General features: G+C 46.4%; 2 protein-coding genes across 3 annotated transcripts; both read right to left on the bottom strand.

The window, feature by feature from the left end:
* Window positions 1–422: 422 nt before the first annotated feature.
* skp2 (S-phase kinase-associated protein 2, E3 ubiquitin protein ligase) lies at window positions 423–8,068 on the bottom strand. The gene is made up of 10 exons (XM_080510549.1): window positions 7,945–8,068; window positions 7,129–7,364; window positions 6,925–7,036; window positions 5,892–6,035; window positions 5,655–5,789; window positions 3,501–3,599; window positions 3,282–3,409; window positions 2,063–2,114; window positions 1,714–1,821; window positions 423–942 (listed from the first exon to the last, which is right to left on the bottom strand). The coding sequence occupies exons 1-10, from the start codon at window positions 7,956–7,958 to the stop codon at window positions 723–725; spliced, it is 1,248 nt and encodes a 415-aa protein (XP_080366675.1). The 5' UTR covers window positions 7,959–8,068; the 3' UTR covers window positions 423–722.
* Window positions 8,069–9,135: 1,067 nt separating this feature from the next.
* Window positions 9,136–18,484, bottom strand: nadk2 (NAD kinase 2, mitochondrial). 2 transcript variants are annotated; one of them, XM_080509736.1, is made up of 12 exons: window positions 17,744–18,484; window positions 17,066–17,154; window positions 16,884–16,972; window positions 16,526–16,607; window positions 16,307–16,390; window positions 14,342–14,481; window positions 13,120–13,213; window positions 12,856–12,951; window positions 11,822–11,877; window positions 11,690–11,743; window positions 11,490–11,613; window positions 9,136–11,411 (listed from the first exon to the last, which is right to left on the bottom strand). In XM_080509736.1, the coding sequence occupies exons 1-12, from the start codon at window positions 17,966–17,968 to the stop codon at window positions 11,273–11,275; spliced, it is 1,272 nt and encodes a 423-aa protein (XP_080365862.1). In that variant the 5' UTR covers window positions 17,969–18,484; the 3' UTR covers window positions 9,136–11,272. The 2 variants fall into 2 exon arrangements, with proteins under 2 accessions (XP_080365862.1, XP_080365861.1); XM_080509735.1 differs by having other exon boundaries at window positions 12,856–12,999.
* Window positions 18,485–18,913: the final 429 nt, after the last annotated feature.

The following is an 18,913-nucleotide window of genomic DNA, read 5'->3' on the forward strand; positions in this document are numbered from 1 at the left end:
ACGTGTTGGTGACAGGGTGTCAGAGCCTTCTGATGTGAAGCCATCATGTCATGATGATGGATGTTTGTACCAAGGAAAGTCATTTCGACCATGTTTGACTGATTAGAATAGATCCCTGTGCCGACGGGACGTCTCTGCTGGACGTGGCCTCTTCTTCACCACGTCTGTTCAGACCCTTCCCCAGATCTCCTCCACTTTGGACACAGATACATTTTCATACCATCTTTGTTTTCCACAGTCTCTTCTGTGGCCTGTAATGAGCTGCAGCGTGACGTCCTTGTCAACACGAAGCCTGCAGATTCACACGAGCTCCATGGAAACGGCTGGCGAGGAGCGGGAGGTCAAAAACACACAGAAACGACTGTTTTCACGTTTACTCAAGACAAACACACCAACAGGTTTGAACAGCGCTGGCAGTGACGTGCTGCTGTGACCCTGACCCCTACTGGACTGAAGCTGAACTGCACTGATGAGGAGTTAAAACCGGAGAGCGCCACTGATTAAAACCAACAGTTCCGTCATTATTATGGCCGAGAACGTCTCGTGTTTAAAATGTCACCGGCAGCCTTCATGAGTCTGGCACGCCACCGTCTCTCTAAGCCCTGCAAAAGCACTAAATAGTTTAAATTACACATTATTGGAACCTAAAACGGATTGAAACGTCCGACGACAGCCTCCAACAGCTGTTTCTAACATTAAAACGCTACGAGGAGTTACGGCAGCTACAGCCGGAACCTCAGCCGGCACCTGCGGCTCCACATGGCCAGGTCGCTGGGCGAGCCCACCAGCCTGCTGGCGGGGGTGGGCCGCGCCACGCCGGAGAAGGGCCGCGAGTTGATGCCCACGTGGGGCATCTCCTTCTTCAGGGCCGGCAGGTGGGCGTCCTGGCCCAGGCCGAACACGTCCAGCAGCGCCAGCGCCGGGAACGTCTGGCCCACGTCTCTGCAGAGAGCACAGCGAGACGTCAGGACAACCGACACGAAAGAGGCACGAGAGGTAAAGATCCCTGCAGCACAAAATAAACCCCTGGTACCAACATTAACCTACGAACACCAGGCCTGACGCTGAATCAGCACATTTGTACGACACTTCGCTTCTAATCAGTTTTTTTCGAAGGTCAAGTTTTTTTCTCTCCAAGTAAAATAAATCAATTCATTCAACTTCATTGATAGAGCACCACATAACAGTCATTTCTCCACATGAAAGAAAAACTTCTTCAAGCGACAAATTAGCCGAAAACCAGCAGAAACTTCATAAAAAATAAAATGACTAAACCCTGATCTCCCTGAATCACTTCATTACTTTTTACATCTGATCCCGCCACATTTTCTAGAACAGAGAAGTTCTAAAAGGTTCATTTCCCTCTGTTGAAACAAGCTTTTCTTTTTTTTTTTAGGGGATTCGTGACCGGAGACATGGAAGTATTGTTTATAACCACCGACAGAAAAGGCTCAATTATAATAATAATAATAATAATACCAAAGAATACCAAAGAATATTGGTTTCAACCAGGGATGCACAGATACCACTTTCCCCCCCAAAAAAAACTAGTGTATGAGTATTTGCATTTGAGTACTCACTGATACCGAGTACTGAGGCCAATACACACACTTCTTTTTATTTTTTTTGATGTACTGACAGTCAAACGTAGTTTTTTGAGGCACTGCCACATACAGTGTAAGGAAACATCCCAACGTTATCAGCGTGTCTTACGTGAGCGCAGCAGTGTGGATGTGGTAGCAGCGGCTGAGGGACAGGTGCAGCAGGGACGGCAGCTGTTTGAGGACGGGGAAACTGTCGGCTGTCAGCAGGGTGCAGTCACTGGAGACACGCCGAGGAGGAAGACAACCACATCAACCAATGATCTGATGTCCTGCACGTGGAAAAGCTCGGGCTTCTCCAATTTCAACCATCCAAAGAGTCAAATTTATTAAAAAAAAAAGTGTTAAAAGCTATTAAATAGCCAATCAAAATATTGGAGGGAGTGTTGTCGTGTTCTCGGCAGGTCGATTTCTAGCTGGGTCGACCCGAGCTGGAAACCAGCACCGTCCTCCGTCCTCACCTGAGATCCAGAGTTTGAATGTGTGGACATCTGTCCACCAGCACCTTCACATCTGCAAGAGGAGAGACTCATATGACTGCAACATGTAGAGACTGAATGAAGCGCTGAAGCCAGGTGAAGAGGTTTAATACACAGTGGTGTGGAGACATGCCGCCTCCCTCCTGACTGACTGCAAACCAGAAGGGCTGATGGAGTCCTGAATGACCTCAACCCCACCAAGACGCTGAGGCGGGACATTCAACGGCAACGTGGCTGAATTACAACCATTCTGCAGAGATGAGCCCTAAACTCCTCCACAGACTGCAGAAGACTCATTGTGAGTCATCGCCAAAACTGGACTGCAGTCGCTGCTGCTGACGGTTGTGAGGTTTTACTTTTCCCACACAGGACCATGGAGGTTTGGATTTGTTTCTCCTTTAATGAAGAAAACCTCCATATAAAAACTACATTCTATATTTACTTGTGTTATCTTTGGCCAAGGTTCAAATTCGTGTGGTGATCTGAAATATTTAAATGTGACAAACATGCTGCAAAACAAGCCAGGAAGGGGGACAAACACTTTTCCACACCACTGAGAGTATCCGCAACAAATACTGAGTTTTGTTTAATCCTTGATATGCAATCTGTCAAGGCTTAAGGTAAACAAACAACAATTTTGACACAAATGGATTTCACTTGTAAATAAAAGAAAAAATAAATAAGAGGATTTTCTGTGGACGTACAGTGCCATCCAGTGGTCAGAGGTGGTATTGCACTAGTATAAGTTACTCTACCAGAAAACAAATCTTTAAAACACATTTCCCATAAAAAGTCTCCCTCCAGGACAGAGAATAAACCAACACATGAAATAAAGACCAGTTCCACTCATTTCCAAACCACATTTCTAAATCTAAACTTTACTTGGGTGAAAACTGTGATCCGGATAAAATAAGTGAACTCTGGTCCTCTTCAAAATGTGGGTCTCAGTTCACTTGAACCGAGTTCTGGTTCACAGCCAATTTCCAAAGCTTGAAAGGCCAGTTTTAATGTAAACAAACCACAGATAATCTAAATTACATGCAGTATATATAAAAAATGTGATAACTAATAATCCGTCCTCCAGTTTCATCGCACTACTGGTTTGTAGAGTCTTTGAGCTCTGGTCTATTGTAGTTTGTTCTGAAGCTGAAGACCACCACTGCCCCGGTCGTTGTTATTTACACGCTCTGCCCTCACGTACCTTCCAGACTGAGACTCTCTCTGTAGCCACTGAGGTTGAGGTGCGTCACAGCGGGAGTCACGTGATGTACCACGCTCTTGACATGGTCGCTTCTGAAGTGACACCACGACACGTTGAGCTGCGTCAAGCTGCGGGGCGGGGAGGAAACACAGTGGGGGGTTAGAGAGGGAATCAAACCTGCGACACGTGGCGGCGGAAGAAGGAAGAGGAGGAGCAAACCTGCAGCAGGACCTCAGCATGGCGGTGAGAGCAGCGGCGGAGAACCCGGAGCAGCCGCTCAGGTTGAGCTGCACCAGGCCCCGGTTCAATGCTAGAGAGCTGGAGGGGGGGGGGGGGGGGGGAGAGGGACAGAGTGAGAGACAGACAGAGTGAGACACAGAGAGAGAGAGAGGGACAGAGAGAGAGAGAGAGGGAGAGGGACAGAGATAGAGACAGAGAGACAGAGAGAGTGACAGAGTGAGACAGAGAGAGAGAGTGACAGACAGAAAGAGAGAGAGAGACAGACAGAAAGAGAGAGAGAGAGAGACAGAGAGAGGGAGAGACAGAGAGAGAGAGAGACAGAGAGAGACAGACAGACAGAGAGAGACAGAGAGAGAGAGAGGGACAGAGAGAGAGAGAGAGAGAGAGGGAGAGGGACAGAGATAGAGAGAGAGACAGAGAGACAGAGAGAGAGAGAGTGACAGAGTGAGACACAGACAGAGAGAGACAGACAGACAGAGAGAGACAGAGACAGAGAGACTTGTTTACAGCAGAGGACGACACTTCCCTGTATGAGAACCCAACAACGTAAGTCTCTAACTTCTCACTCCACAGGTAGAACCTGACCGCGGTGAGACGACATGAATGTCTGAGGTCATGTCCGATGTGTCCAACATGTGGTTCCTGGGCCACCAGCAGGACCAGGAGGTTGAAATTGACTTATTTTGAAGCGATGACATTCTCAAGCATGTGTTCTATGTATTTGCGCCAGCTGCACGTTTGTGCATTATTGTGCCGTCATCTCACTGGTCTGATTCCCTCCAGCTTCTCCACGAACTAATGACGAGTCTGACATGGCGAACTTAAACCCAATACTCATTTATTCTTTTTTTTTAAAAATGCATTCTCTTCGCTATTTTCCTGGAGGATTCACGTTTATTTTGTGCATCTGAAGGTTAACCAAGTTGGCTTTGCTGCAGTTTGTTAGCGACGCTGACAGATTGTCTTTACTGTACTACTAATCATATTATACCGCCATTCATTTATATTTTATATCCCCATTTTGAGAATAAATATTGAGATATGAATTCTGGAATTCTTGTTTGATAACGTCCATATGCCAACATTCAAACAGACTTAGCGCCACAGTCAACCAGGAAACAGATCCTGGGTCTGTTGATCACACTTCATAGTCCAGACCTCCAGTTTTGTTTTGTTGTGTGTCTTAAGAAACCATGTGTAACTTGCTTCTTCCTACATGATTCTAGTGGGGATGCTATTATTTTATGTTCATTCATTAAATTATTTATTGGAGCATAATGTGACTTTTCTGTTTATACACTGGAATTATTTAATTTAATTTAAATATTTTCACTTTTATTGTATTTCAAACATTTGAATGGTGCAGCTGGTCTGTTGTGTTTACAAATGCTGTTAAAAGCGATGTGAGCTTAAAGTTGTTGTTGTTGTTCAGTCAACAGGATGTTTTTAGACGTCGGTATCAAGCTGATTACAACTACTTATCATTAACAACTTTTAGAGTGACAAAAAGAACCTGATCGGTATGGGATCAGTATCGTAGCAGCTCTGAACTGAACCAGGTGTATGAGAGTGTAAATAAAGATTTTATTATCTCTTTTTTTTTTTTTAACGTAGCAGGTTAAATATCAGTTTTTATAAAAACCCAGGTATGTGTAAACGTGGCCTGAGAGCGAGTCGACTCAGATTGTTGAATCTTTCTGGAATAACCCCTGGTCTCAAATAATTATTGTTGTCAATGGATCAGTGAATTCCTGTCAACTGGTTCAAATGAAACACTTTCCTTTAATATTTGAAACCATTTACTTTTGAAGAGTGTGAATCGGAGCATTCAGTCCACCTTTAGCCTTTTTTATATTTACAAGTTGAGATCATAATAACGAATCAAATGGAAATGATTTGTGTATTACGACTACAAAATTAGCTTAAACAGAAAAAGTTTAATGAGCAACAGTTCTGACAGAAACAGAAAAACTATATTCATGACTTGATGAGCCGTCTCACCCTCATTTTGAGTTTTAGGCAGGTTTTTGGCTTTATTTGCTAAAAGTGGTTAAAAACAGTGATTTTTGCTCTGAAAGGTTTCCGACTGGACTGATTAACTGACGATTTGCATGTTCTGAGCGGCAGGCGTACTTGACGATGGCGTCTGAGAGCTGCAGCCCCTCCAGGCTCAGGCACTGCAGCAGTGTGCAGTGACGGAGGACGCTCTCCAGGGCGGCGCTGGAGATGATGGAGCTGGACAGGTCCATGTGGGTGATCTGCAGAGGGCTGCACATCAGAAAACAAATGTATTAACCAAGGGGTTTCTTCTGCAGGGGAAAAAAAAAAAGCGAAGTGCCGCCATGGAGAGAAGGGCAGTGCTGGACTCACCCGGCGTCTGTGAGCTGCAGCTCCTCCACGCAGGAGCGAGGGCAGCGGAGCCGACACACCCCGACCTTCAGCACCTGCTGCAGCGCGGGGCCGGCGTGGATCAACCCTTCCAGGTCCACACTGCTCCACAAACACTTGTCGAACCTGGAGCACATACGTCCACGGTGTGAGGCACACTGCAGGAGCTCAACGCCAAGGAATCAAACCATCCAAGCTGGGTTCCTCCTCACTGGCATAGCCTTTTGGAAGTGCTACTATAGTGCTAAAAAGGGTCATACTTGTTGGTTTTTCTCTGTAAAAGTGCCTTGAAATGATTATTTGGTGCTACGCAAATAAAATTGAACTGAGTAAAAGAACAGATTCGAAACAGTTACTGCATTTTTGAACGCAACAAAGTCCAAAGAGAAAAAGAATGTGAGACATAAATGGAGGATATTTATGTTGACACTTTTTGACTCAAGAAGAATAATTTAAAAGCATGAGATTACACAAAGTTAATGACTACAGTAAACAACGTTTTACTTTTATTCAACGTTGCATGAGTCCGGCCCACCCAAGATCAAAATGAGCAGCATGTGGAACCTTCCTGATGATTCTAGTCCAGGGAGCCTTTTCTGCAGCCTGAATAACTTCCATGGCTTCAACACCAACATTCATCTAAACTAGTGGAAACAGGGTGTGTAAAGATGAGCGTTCACGTCGAGTCACATGTATGTGATTTCCAGGTCACTGACATGAGACCGAGTCACAAATCTGCACCGGAAGATGTGAAAAGCTGTGCTTCTCTTTCTCAGTCTCCTCTGTTCCCTCATCATTTTGTCGGCCTCGATCGCAAAACCTGTGTTGCGGCCATATTTTCTGTCATGAGCAGCGCAGCCGTCGGTCGCTGTGGGGTCGGATGACCTTCACACTGTAGTCTGATGGAGGCTGCATTTAAAATGTGCGGTGAACGATCGCGCAAAGGAATTGGATCTCGGCAGTAAGTCACGACTGAGCATGAAGAATCGCGGCGCGTCCGTCGCCTCAGACTTACGCCAGCCGATGCCACCGTACGCACACTGCAGACACTCGGACCAGGTCCTGCAGGCGCAGGTACATCAGGACCCTGAGAAGCAGCTCGTCTGGCAGGTGATCCCATGAAAGACCTGCAGACACACACAGAGCATGACAGAGAACCATACATGACAGGTGGGAGCAGGTACATCCGGGTCAGACCCCCCCCCCCTCCCCTCCTCACCTGTGCTGGGTTCCTTCCTCCTCCGGGACCTCCGGCCCAGAACAAACTGTCCGTTTTCATTCTCCTTCCCCTTGCTGGCGGGCCACTGCTGCTTGTGTGGGGGGGACCACTGCTGGATGCAGCTGGATGTGGGGGTGCATTCAGAGTCCAGGCCCTCGCCGAGGCCTCCCCTCGGCTTACTGCGCTTCATCCTGCAGGGGCCCTGGACATTGACGCAGGGCAGCTCCTTCAGAGGCCTGCAGCACGGAGGGGAAGAGGTCCATCACCCGGTCTCCGTTACAACAGGTAAATAAACAGCCCCCCCGTGTCCTGATCCGTTACAGAGACTTCCGTCGATCGCATGGAATCCGATCAACAGATGTGCTCTCTGCCCGCCATAATGCCGCAGCGAGCAACACGGAGCCGCGCGAAATCTCTACGATAAAAACTACATGCTGGCACTTTGGCAGGGCGTTTGCCAAGAGATATGCACCGCAGGGTTAATCTGCGTTACTTGCAGGAAGAATTGAGAGTTTAAACCGGAAAGTGGTGCGTGGAGGCGGTCTGCCGCGGGGGAAAAGCGCGGTATCGACCGTTCTAACGTTCACTTCACACTGAAACTCCCCCAAAGATCCGTTTCTAAATAATCCACCGAGATAAAGTGGGAACGGAATAAGGAACAACTTAAAGTAGTAACTTTATTTGCTGAATTAGGACACCACAGCAAGCGAACTGAGAAAACTAGTTCTGCGCTCACGTGAGCCCATTTACGTGTTATAATAAGAGCGATTCGGTTCGGAACTATAATTAAAGTGGACCAAGGTGGAACACACTCACCTTTTGTTCGGCATCTTCTCGGGAACAGACTTAAAGAGTGATTCGGTGAAAATCGACGGAGTGTTTCTGCTACTGCCTTCCTGCAGACTCTTTAAACTCAGCGCCAGCCTGCGACCTGCGCCACTCACGCCAATCTTACGTTCTACGTGCTTACGTCATACGCTCTCCGCGAGCCGTGCGGGAGGCGTCCACGCGAGAGAAGAGGCGTCACGTGGGGCCACTGGTCATCATCTGAAAGGCGCTCAGGTGTCGAACAGCTAAAACCTGGCTTCATTTCTGCCCCTTAGAATGAACTTGGAAGAAGTGTGAGACATTCTTTTAGATTTCCAATGAAACAACATATTTGGTTCAACTTTAAAATCTTCAAGGCAGTGGAAGTTTGCTCAAAATAGTCCTCACAATTCTCATTAGTCTGCCAACTTTATATGACTTTTTTTAATCAGTTATGCAACTGACTCTTTCATAACCGGACACTAATAACAATATACTTTTCATAGGTTATTCAATCTGCTAGTTATGAGTAAAATAATCTTTCTTCATCAATAAATTGAGCAAAACTCTCCGGAATGAAATTATGCTTCTTTTGTATTTGTAATAAAAATACAACAAAACATTATGATACAACAACACAAGTAAAATCTTTTTATGTCAATTTGATAAAGAAAAAATAACTAAAGAGCTGAAGAACTCTTATATTTTAGAAAATGTAACGTAAACGAAATAGGTCTCAGGCCACGAAAAGAACAGACTCAAGAGTTTAACAAAAAAAAAAAAGAACATTTACAATTTAATCAGTAAAAGTGGATTTATTTTTCTTTCAAAACAAATCCACTTTTAAGAGCAAAACCTGCACTCAGACGTGTTATAAACAATGTCAATAATATTTGATGACATATGCCCCTCCCTAAAATAAGACACTAAGTCATTAAGGTTCATAGGTTTGTTGTATTTAATGACTAAAAACACACATTTATTAACCTCCGGCACAAAGCATATTTGTTTGGAACTCAGTTTTCATATCGTCGCCTCCTTAAAATAATCACCCAAGCCATTTCTTAAGTTTTTCAGTACAAAAAACTGAAGAGCCTAAGTCACACTGTTGACATAGGCCAGTGTACGAACGACGTATAATCACATGATCTGTTTAACTGAGGACGTAGGTGATTTTACCAGAGGTACCAAAATGTACTTAATGTACCACTAGCTTAATGTTGGAAACGAGCAGACGTTAATTTGTAGATATTATGTTGGTGTACAGAATCAACATTGTGAATTTTGTGGGTCTGGTGTGTTTTAATTGTGTTAATGTGAATGTAGATTATTTCTGTTGGTGTTTAACCCTGGGTGGTAATATGTGCAAATACCAAGTAGAGGTTGTAGCAGCAAGACGACTCAATCAATAAATGACCATTTCAAGGTGTGTATGAATAATGGCTCTCGCTAAATCATCTAAAAAAAAAGTGTTATTTGAAATGATCATGTTTAAATATCAAACCCATTTGAACCCAATGTTTAGTTTTTCTTATTTTGAGTTGCAAAGTCATCCTTATTCTTTTCAAGAGAATTTCATTAAAAAAAAAACTTTTTTGGGTATTTATTTTAAAGATGATTAACTTTACAAACGTTTTGACTGCTCCACATATGTAGTCCAGGACAAGGAGGGATCGTGACCTGGTAATGTCGTACAAAAGCATTTTTAATTAAAGATCAAAAGAAAACACGGCTCCAGATGTGTCTTTGCCTCAGTTTGTGAAGCTGACGGTCACGATTTAGTCAAAGGAGTACAGAGGAACATGTAAAGTGGAGAAGAAGAAGAAGCGGTGGCAGGTTGTTTTATATCATTTAAACTGGTTCCAAAACAAGACACATCCCAACAAAGTGACAGCGGATGCATGAGGAACTTCGTCTTTGGCACAGAGTTCAAACCAGGACTGGTCTCAAGGTGCAGCGACAAGGTTTCACAGATGACGGAATCTGTTTAATTCACATTTTAAACCATCCACTGTGTTCGCCGTCCTCATTATACCACAATCAGAATAACACTGGTGTTTAAACATGGAGTGCGTAGCAACATCCCTCCACTGTTTCTATCACACCTAAAGAAAAAGTGTAATAGAAGCTTCCAAAGCTCCTTTTCCTGACCTGTGAGGCGTAAACATACACTGAGACAGAATCACTTCTCATTTGCTCAGACATCGTGAAAAAATATACACTATTTTCCAAAAATATTCATTCACAGTGAACGAGTTGTAACAGCTGCTGTGCTTCCCGGGTTATCTCAAACACCTGTGCCACTTCCAGGTGGAGGGAGCGAGCGATGAAAAGATGAGACACACCTCCACGTTAGAGGCCACACGCCACCTTTCTGATTGCCTGCAGCATTACAGCGAAGCCAAACGCCGGCTGGGTAGGTCCACTTCCACACAAGACTCTCATGAACATGACACAACCTTGTGCTGGATTTCTTTGACAAGAGAATCTAATCAAATCTAAAACAACAAAAAAAAAAACAGAATGGGATGCAATTAAATGATGCCAAACTGAAAAATCCACAATTAAAGCTGCTAATCTGCTGTTTAAATGAGTGAGTGTAAAATTAAGTCTTTCTTGAGCTGAAAGTGGTTGACACACACACACACACACACACACACACACACACACACACACACACACACACACACACACACACACACACACACACACACACACACACACACACACACACACACACACACACACACACACACACCTCATCCTGAGGCAAGAGGGAGTTGAAATGAGAGAAATTCTTGTCAGGCTTCACTTCAGTGCCTGAAGCAGCCGTGGACTTCTCACGGTGGTGGGATTCAGGCCAGAGCTTCATTGACCGGCTGACCATAGTGAGATGAACGCTCCCACAACAAGAACGTTGAGCTCCACGACGTGAATAAAACTGAAATTATCGAATCGTCTTGGGATCAATCCAAATGGAAACACTCGAGAAATCTAACTAAATAAAAACCCATCAAACAGTAACTCATTGGTCACCCTGCCTCCTCCGGACTAAATAATTACAAGCAAAAACTCAGTGGAAATCTCCTCAGAGGACATTTGAGAGACATTCAAGAGCCTGTGCACGTAATGGAGCATAAATGAGCTTTGAGCATGAATCCTACTCCGGTGTGGCCTGGGACGAAAATCCCACACCGGAGAAAAGGAGGATGACTTTAGGAAATGCTTTCAACAGCAACAAAGACAATTTTCTAAAGGTTTAAAATCATTTGACACATGTGGAGCCATTCAGCTGGTGTGATGGCAGGTGTCTAAAAGCCCATCCTGCCGCCCAGTCTCAGTTTTCTAGAAGGACGGTCCGCAGCTGGTCCTCTTCACTCATGCTGATGGTCGCAATGGCACCGTCGTTGAACTCGAAGGACGTCCCGCCGTCCACCACCATGCAGGCGTCCCAGCACCGGGAGCGAACGCACACCCTGAGTGGAGCGGAGGCACACCGTTAAGCCCGACCAGCGGGAGCAGCACCCCCCCCCCCCCCCCACCCCCCCACTCACTTGCTGGCGAAGCCTCTCTGTCGACTGTTGGAAAAGACTCGGTTGACGATGGGCTCTCTGACGCTGTACAACAGGCGTCTGTCGTCCGGACTGAACACCAGAGACTCGTTGTATTTCTCAGTAACTGAAACACACACGTACATTATAAAGGCTTAAAACAAAAACAAAAATGGCACATCAGTAACAAACTATGAACTCACTCTTTTGAAGAAACTCTTGATTTAATGGAATCTCAAGACCGGACTGGGCCTTTCCTGGAGAGAAGCAAGCAGTGACTGGAGTCAGGTATTGACACAGGGAGCCAACATATCTGATCCGAGGTGTGGACGTACCGATGTTCAGGATCTCCTCCACCGCCTGCTCGTCCAGTTTGTTGATATTGTAAGACCTGTGGACAGACACACGTGATGCAGTCAGCCCAGGTTGGTCTCCTTTAACGCTGATAAACAATATTTCAGGCTGTGCTGCAGAATTAAAAAATAAAAACCCGTTTCCAGCAATGAAACCAGATCAATTGGATGGAGAACGGTACATTTAGAACATGTCAACAAAAAGCAACTGAAGTTTACAGTTTCACTTGAAAACTGTTAAGTGGGGCTAAATCGTCAGGGAGCAGAGTCCTACGCGCTCTATATAATCATTTGAAATATGTATTAATTAAAAAAACTGACAGTTAGTGTGAGGCAAAAAGCTCTCTTTGGTATTGCTTGAGATAATTCTCAGAACCAATGGTCACAATATACATCTTGGGATTTTAAAGACACCAACCAATGGTGAAACCAGAAGATCTACAGAAAACCTCCTTGTATTCGGACAAATGGGAAGAATTCTCCTACTACTTTTGAGGAAGCTCTTTGTGAGACTCCCCTCAGGCTGATCTGAGCGCAGCTGGATTTCGGCCTGCCCATCCCTCAGGTCGTTTTTGGTTGAACTGGTTGCCTCGACAGAAGGGTGTGTCACTGTGAGAGTAACAGATAAACCCTCACTGTGGCCCTGCACAAGCTCTGATAGACTGGAGATCGTTTCACATGAAGAATACCTCCTCTCCAACTGTGTGGTGTAGCTTTTCCAACACAGCTCAGCCAAATAGTCAGCTTTGACTGAGGACTCCGTTTTCAGCTATCTGTAATAGTATCTGATTCTACAGCAGAAGCACATGAATTTGTCGAGCTGCAACCTGCCTTCACAAGCTGCTCCAACAATAAAGGAAACGGTCTGCTTCTTGCAGACAAAGGTTTTCACAAGTCACTGTGTGACAGCAGCTTTCACTTTCATTAGGGCTTGTTTTTTCCTTCTCAGAGTTGATATTTGCCAACGAGACACTAATGAATCATTGGATTTTGGCACGAACGCCGATTGTATTTACCAGGCTTTGGATCCAGTTCCTGTGCAAATGCCGAGTCCTGAACTCTTCTGCTTCTCCCAGGGGCCATCATCCACCGAGATCTCATAGTAAGACGCCCTGTGGAGCCAGAGGTTACGATGGGCTGTGAAGGCTTTTGATTTAGCCCTGTGGTGGACACACGAGCAGGCTGAGGCTGAGGTAGCTGGGGGTTAATGAGGGTTACGACACAGACGTGCACATGTGTGAGGACGCGAGTCGGATCGTCAGTTTTGAAGTCTGAGGTACCTGGAGGACAGAGATTCTCCGATGAAAATTTCATTCAGGCCTCTAATAGGAAGGAGGTTAGGCTTGGAGAAGCTCTCATGTATTGTTCCTGTTCCTGAAAAGTGGTATATCGTTAGGTAAGAGCAGCTCAGGAAAAACAGAAAACATGATCACATTTATAACAAGTGAGACCGATGAGGTCCATTCCTGGTTAAGGAGCCACATTGTACGGCGTGTTGTAAGCCACGTTTCCACCACACAAAAAGTACAGAACGGTACAGAGCAGTACGGCAAAGTGTAGCCAGAGCCAATTCTGTTGCACATTTCCACCACAGAATGTAGGTTAAAATGTAGGCGGGGTTCAGAGCTGTGCAGATATGTGACGTTACAACAGTAAGTCTCAGCCGGGGCGGCAGGTCTGGACCGTATGGATCTTCTGTTGTTGTTTGCATCCTCCGCCTTACACCAATTGTGTTACCTTTTTTTTGCAGCCACAACTTCCGTGTTGGTTCAGAGAGAGAGAGAACGCCGGCCGGCCCCGGCGGAGTGTACCGGGGCGCACTCCGTCGGCTCAGCTCTGGCAGGGCAACATGCGACGCCACCGGTGACGGGCCGGGAATGCAGACATGCGAGAACAGACCCCGGGGCTCGCAGCAGCTCTGGCGTCCCAGCACACCGTGTGTGGACGCAGTCCGGAACCGACCGCCGCACCGTGGCTCCGTGTTCACACACACCGGCAGATTCTGGAACACCGGAGCCGGGCCAACGCGTGCAGACACACGGCGGCCCCCGCAATGGAGCGCTGGAGCTGTTCCCCAGTCCAGGCTCTGCTCTTTCAGGACCAATGTGAAAGTTGTGCCGCAACTACGTATTAAATATATTAAAATATCGAGGGCGTGTGGTAAATCTCTGCCCAGTCAGTTGTCCCTAGCACCACAACGGGAAAGCATCGACCTTCGGAGTGGTTGTTTCTGTACCAGCCACAATTGTTGCGGTGAAACCCAACCAGTACGGGACCATCGTGTTCAATTCCTGCACTGTTTGTGCGGTGTAAACGGGGTCTAGAGGTCTTCCAGCTACAAACAAAAACCCAACGAGACACTCATTACAGTAAGGTGTGTTGGAGCAAAGACGTCAAACTCATGCAGGACTGACACTAGAATCAGGACTGGGTGGGTAAGGACAGACTGACGCACAGACGGGAGGAGGAACAGAGACGAGCAGACATGCGGAGGAGTCGTACTCTTCTGGTTGTCCATGGTAGTGAGCCGGTGAGCCTGGCTGTGCTGCTCCAGGCTCAGCTGCTGCTCGTGCAGGTCCACGGGGGTGGGATTTATTCCAGTGCCCTCCAAGTGCAGACGGATCCTCTGACGCCACAGCCACCTGAACACAGCACACAGGAAGTGTGTGTTAATAATCAAACCCTTGTGTCACAATGTAACATAACTGTACTTCATTAGTTCTTATATTTATTTTCTTACAAAAACAATAATAGTTGGCAGTGGCTATAGCAGGAAGGCCATGATGCTATTCTAACTATCCACATACTGTCATGTGACCCTGACCGTAATAGGAGGCCTGGTTTAGATCAAATCAGAAGAACAGGGGCAGAAGGAGCCATAGGTTGTACTCCCCCCCATGTACCCTCCACCACCAAGTGTTTAACACTGCACCTATCATACGTCCCCCCCCTCTCCGAGGGTCATGACCAGAGGTGGAGAGAGCACCAGAATGTTCAACTCAAGCACAAGTACAATAACTCTGATAAAGTCTTACTCAAGTACAAGTAAACGTACTCCTCTAAAAATTTACTGAAGTAAAAAGGTAGCTCATATAAAATGAACTCAGTGAAAGTTACTTAGTTACTTTTTTGACAGCAGAATAGTCTCTACTGAGGAACGCAAGAAAGCCAATGGGTTATAAATCTGGAAGTAGTTGCTCTTAATGAAAGGAACAACTTTACAAATTAACCTGCAATGGCAGTGAAACTGTAAATCCAGAAGTCAGAATGTTTGACTGTAACAAGCTGTGGCTTTCCCCGGAAGACCCAAAGAGGACCAACCTCTAATGCCAGGTACCGTCACCATGTTTTTAAGACAAAACCATAGCGTTCTTTGATATGAAACTGTGTCTACCTGTCAAACAATTGTGTAGCGATCACCAAGCCGATTGGAAGGACCGGACTGTTGTGCTGCAATGCACCATGGGAGTTTGGGTTGACAGAGGTTCTACTGTATAATGATGCCACTGTGAGTGAAGTGTTGTGTGTTTAATCTTCTCCTGCCAAGGCGTCCCAATTTGGATGTGTCAAAATAAAAGCCTCTGCCATAAACAGCCATAAAAGGAAGTGGTCATTCTCAGGTGTCTTCTCATCATCGTGAAGCAGAATTCACCCAGCGTTGGATTGTTCACCCACTAATAGGGAACGTGAGCTGGTTAGTTTTACCCTCCTGGTGATGTGTTGTTGCAATAGTAATGCAACAACACAATAAGTGTTGCAATAAGTCTCTGGATGTACTTCTGTTCTTGGCACATAAGTACATCCAGAGCACATTTCTCTTAATCCATTAATTTATCAATGATTATGTTTGTACTCGGTAACACATACGTTTGAAATCGTAGCGCAGTACACTACCTTTATAACAACATACTCAAGTAAAAGTGTAAGAGTTTCAAAATGACTTAAAGTACAAGTACAGAAAAAAAAGACTCAATTCCATTAACACGAGTAAATTTAATTTGATATTTTCCACCTCTGGTCGTGAGCAAAAGAATGAAATCAGGGGTCCAACTGGCTGAAATGAGTGTTTCCTCTGCAGGACACTCCAAGTTGAGCCGCCACTCGTCCACATTGAGAGGAGCCAGTTCAGGTCACCTCCCTTTAGAGGTTTACGAGACCTATCAGGCTGGGAGGAGGCCCCGGGGCCCCCCAGGAGTCTGGGCTTCCTCGCTCTCAGCACTGCCACCATTAGCCCAGACGGAGAAGTGGGGGAAAAAGATGGCCGGATAGATATTCTCCGTAACAGATTGCTCCATTTCTACTGTCACCTCCTTCATATTTCTGGATTGTTGAAATGATTTCCAGTGTTTATTCTTCCTCTCTGATGACAGGGTTCAGAGGACAGAGGACAGACAAGGGCCCCGGGTCCTGGAATCACCATGTGGGAGGCATGACAACACTAACAACTGTTCAGCAGTACTTACGCACCTGAACTCACCGCGGCAGAGTTTCTCAAGCGCCTCTGGGAAGGCTCGAGTGTACCGCACAGGAAGGCACAGGTGACCTTCTGACCTTGAAGTGAAAGAGAGAACTGTATTAAACTCTGTTAATAATAATACACTTTGAAGAGTGACGGCGTAGAGCCATGACATCAGTCATAACAACACCCATCACTTTGAATTGCACTTTTTGGGTTCGGTGTTTTACCTCTCGGGGTCAGTGTTCACTCCAACAACAGGCTTGTTCTTGCTTAAAACCTTACTGGCAACAAGAAGCATTGTTCCATCACCTAACAAAACAAACTGCAGTTAGAGAACTTGTATTGTGCACTTGCAGCCGTTGTTAAAAGCCTTTGTTCACGTGCCTTTCTGCCCCCTCTGGCTTCCTGGCTATTGTGCCCGTCGTGCCCCCGCACACAAACTGACAATCAAGATAGTTTCTTTTATTCTGTGTATGTGCTTATTCAGTGTGTCATATTACACACGAGCACACACTGATGGGGTGTCAGTCTTTCCTGTGAAAGAAAAGTTTGCAAATAAACACAGCAAAATGGAGTGATTCCCACCTCCGGCAGAGATAATGGTGTCAGCCCATCGCACAACCTCTTCGTCATATTCTCCTCTTTTCACCACTCGGACATCAATGCCTTCTTTCCTAAAAAAACACACACACACATCACTTGTTGTGCTTCAACTGCTGATGGAACTTCTCCGCCTCGCTGAATAAAGACGGCGTGCCACGTCGTACCGTAAGCTCTTCACAACGTGCTCCACGTTGTTGGTGTGGATGTTGTGTCTCTCCAGAAGCCCACTGTAGCTGGAGCCCTTCATCGCCAGCTGCAACACACACACACCCTCTCAGACGTACGGCCCGTGGACCAAACTCAATACTGTTTCTCCAGAGTGAGGAAATTCCAGGTTTGCCTTCTCTGTGTGGAGTCTGCACGTTATCCCCGTGCCCCCTCCCCACCAGGCTCCCTCCACATACCAAAATCATGCATGCTTGTCAAATTGTTGAGCTTTAACATGGTCGTAGGTGTGAATGAGAGTGAGTGTCCATTGATCTGTGTTTGACCTTCAGTCATACTGAACAAGGATCAGCTGGAGTGCCAAGAGATCCCAGCGGTGGATAAAGTGGTCCAGAGGACGGAGGTCTCTCTTCTGGGTGATGCTCAATACCTCGACGTAGCAGAGTTTATGAAAAACGTGTGGAAAGCTGCAGAAGTGGTTTGCCCTGAGCAGAAACAATGCAGCCCACAAGACTTCTTACCTTTCAGCACATAGTACCGACATTTGTACCACTTTTGCACATTTTGTTAACATTTAATTTATTGTTTACATTAAACTTATCCTGTAACAACGAGCCATTGACCCTCATCTGAGCTGTGATGTGTGTTGTTGTCTTGAGAACGGCCGAGGGGCTCACCAGCTGCTTCAGGTCCTCCTCGGACAGTCCTGCATATCGATACCGCTGCTGTTCGAACTCGTAGCGGGTGGTCTTGGTGACCACCGCCACCCGGTCCGGCTTGAACCCGGCCCTGGGCCGCGAGGAGACGCTGCACACGGACGAGTGGAGCGGTCGAGGTCCACACAGCCTGCCCACGGATCGAGTTCCGAGGAGCAGGACGCCGATCAATGAACGGCGAGCCATTTTTTTTTTTTTTTTCCCCAGAAGGGAACACAGGAGAGGAGTCCGGGGGTGGTGGAGGTCTGCGGGGCGGCTACAGAGCACACATGGCGGCTCTTCTCAGGACTCCGTCCAGGTGAACAGCATGTCAGCTCGAGCAGCTGACGAGGAAGGTCACCGAGCTCGTCCCCGGGCACCGGGAGAACCCGACACAACGTCAACGTGTGATTTCCCGGGTCACACGCGACCTCGTGCACGTCGCAGCGGAACAGCCGTGCACCTGGAAGTCCGAGATCCGTATCGGGTGAAATTAAAAGTCACAATCGTCCTACCGGCTGTGCTAAAGAGGCTAAAAGTCGCTAGCAGCCCGTTCGCGAGTCGTCACGCGACATGTTTTGACCCGGTTCACGCTCACTACGGGGTTGTGCTGAAGCCACGCCGCGTTCCACACGTACAGAAGCGGTTTAAACACGCGGTGACCCACCTGGACAGGTGAGAAGTGGACGACAACAGAAGGACAGGGTTGCTGCGCCATGCAGGTTGGCACGTACGCATGCTGTAAGTCCGAATCCTGCGCAGCGCTTCACCCGATTGGCTGCGTGAGTGGGGGCGTGGTGACGTGTTGTTTTGACCATAGAACTACACGGACACGCCTCATTGACAGGCGATGCCTGCTGGAGCTGACGTTGCAGCACGACGCCATCTTGGATGAGGCACCCTGTGCCCCCAGTGCATTGATTTATACTGAGGAAGGTGTAGTCCGCTTGCAATGATCATTATTCCCCCAATTCGCACACATAAAAATCTGATCGTTAATGCTAAGATACTTTATATTACGCTTTAAAAAGACATATGATATGCCATATCAATAAATGTTTACATTTAGAAACAGAGAGAGAGCCCTTGTGTTAACACCAATCATACCAGCATGCTTATTTATATGTATGACTTTGGGGGCTGTGAGTATAT

The sequence above is a fragment of the Blennius ocellaris genome, assembly GCF_963422515.1.
Source record: "Blennius ocellaris genome assembly, chromosome: 15".
NCBI classification, from domain to species: domain Eukaryota; kingdom Metazoa; phylum Chordata; class Actinopteri; order Blenniiformes; family Blenniidae; genus Blennius; species Blennius ocellaris.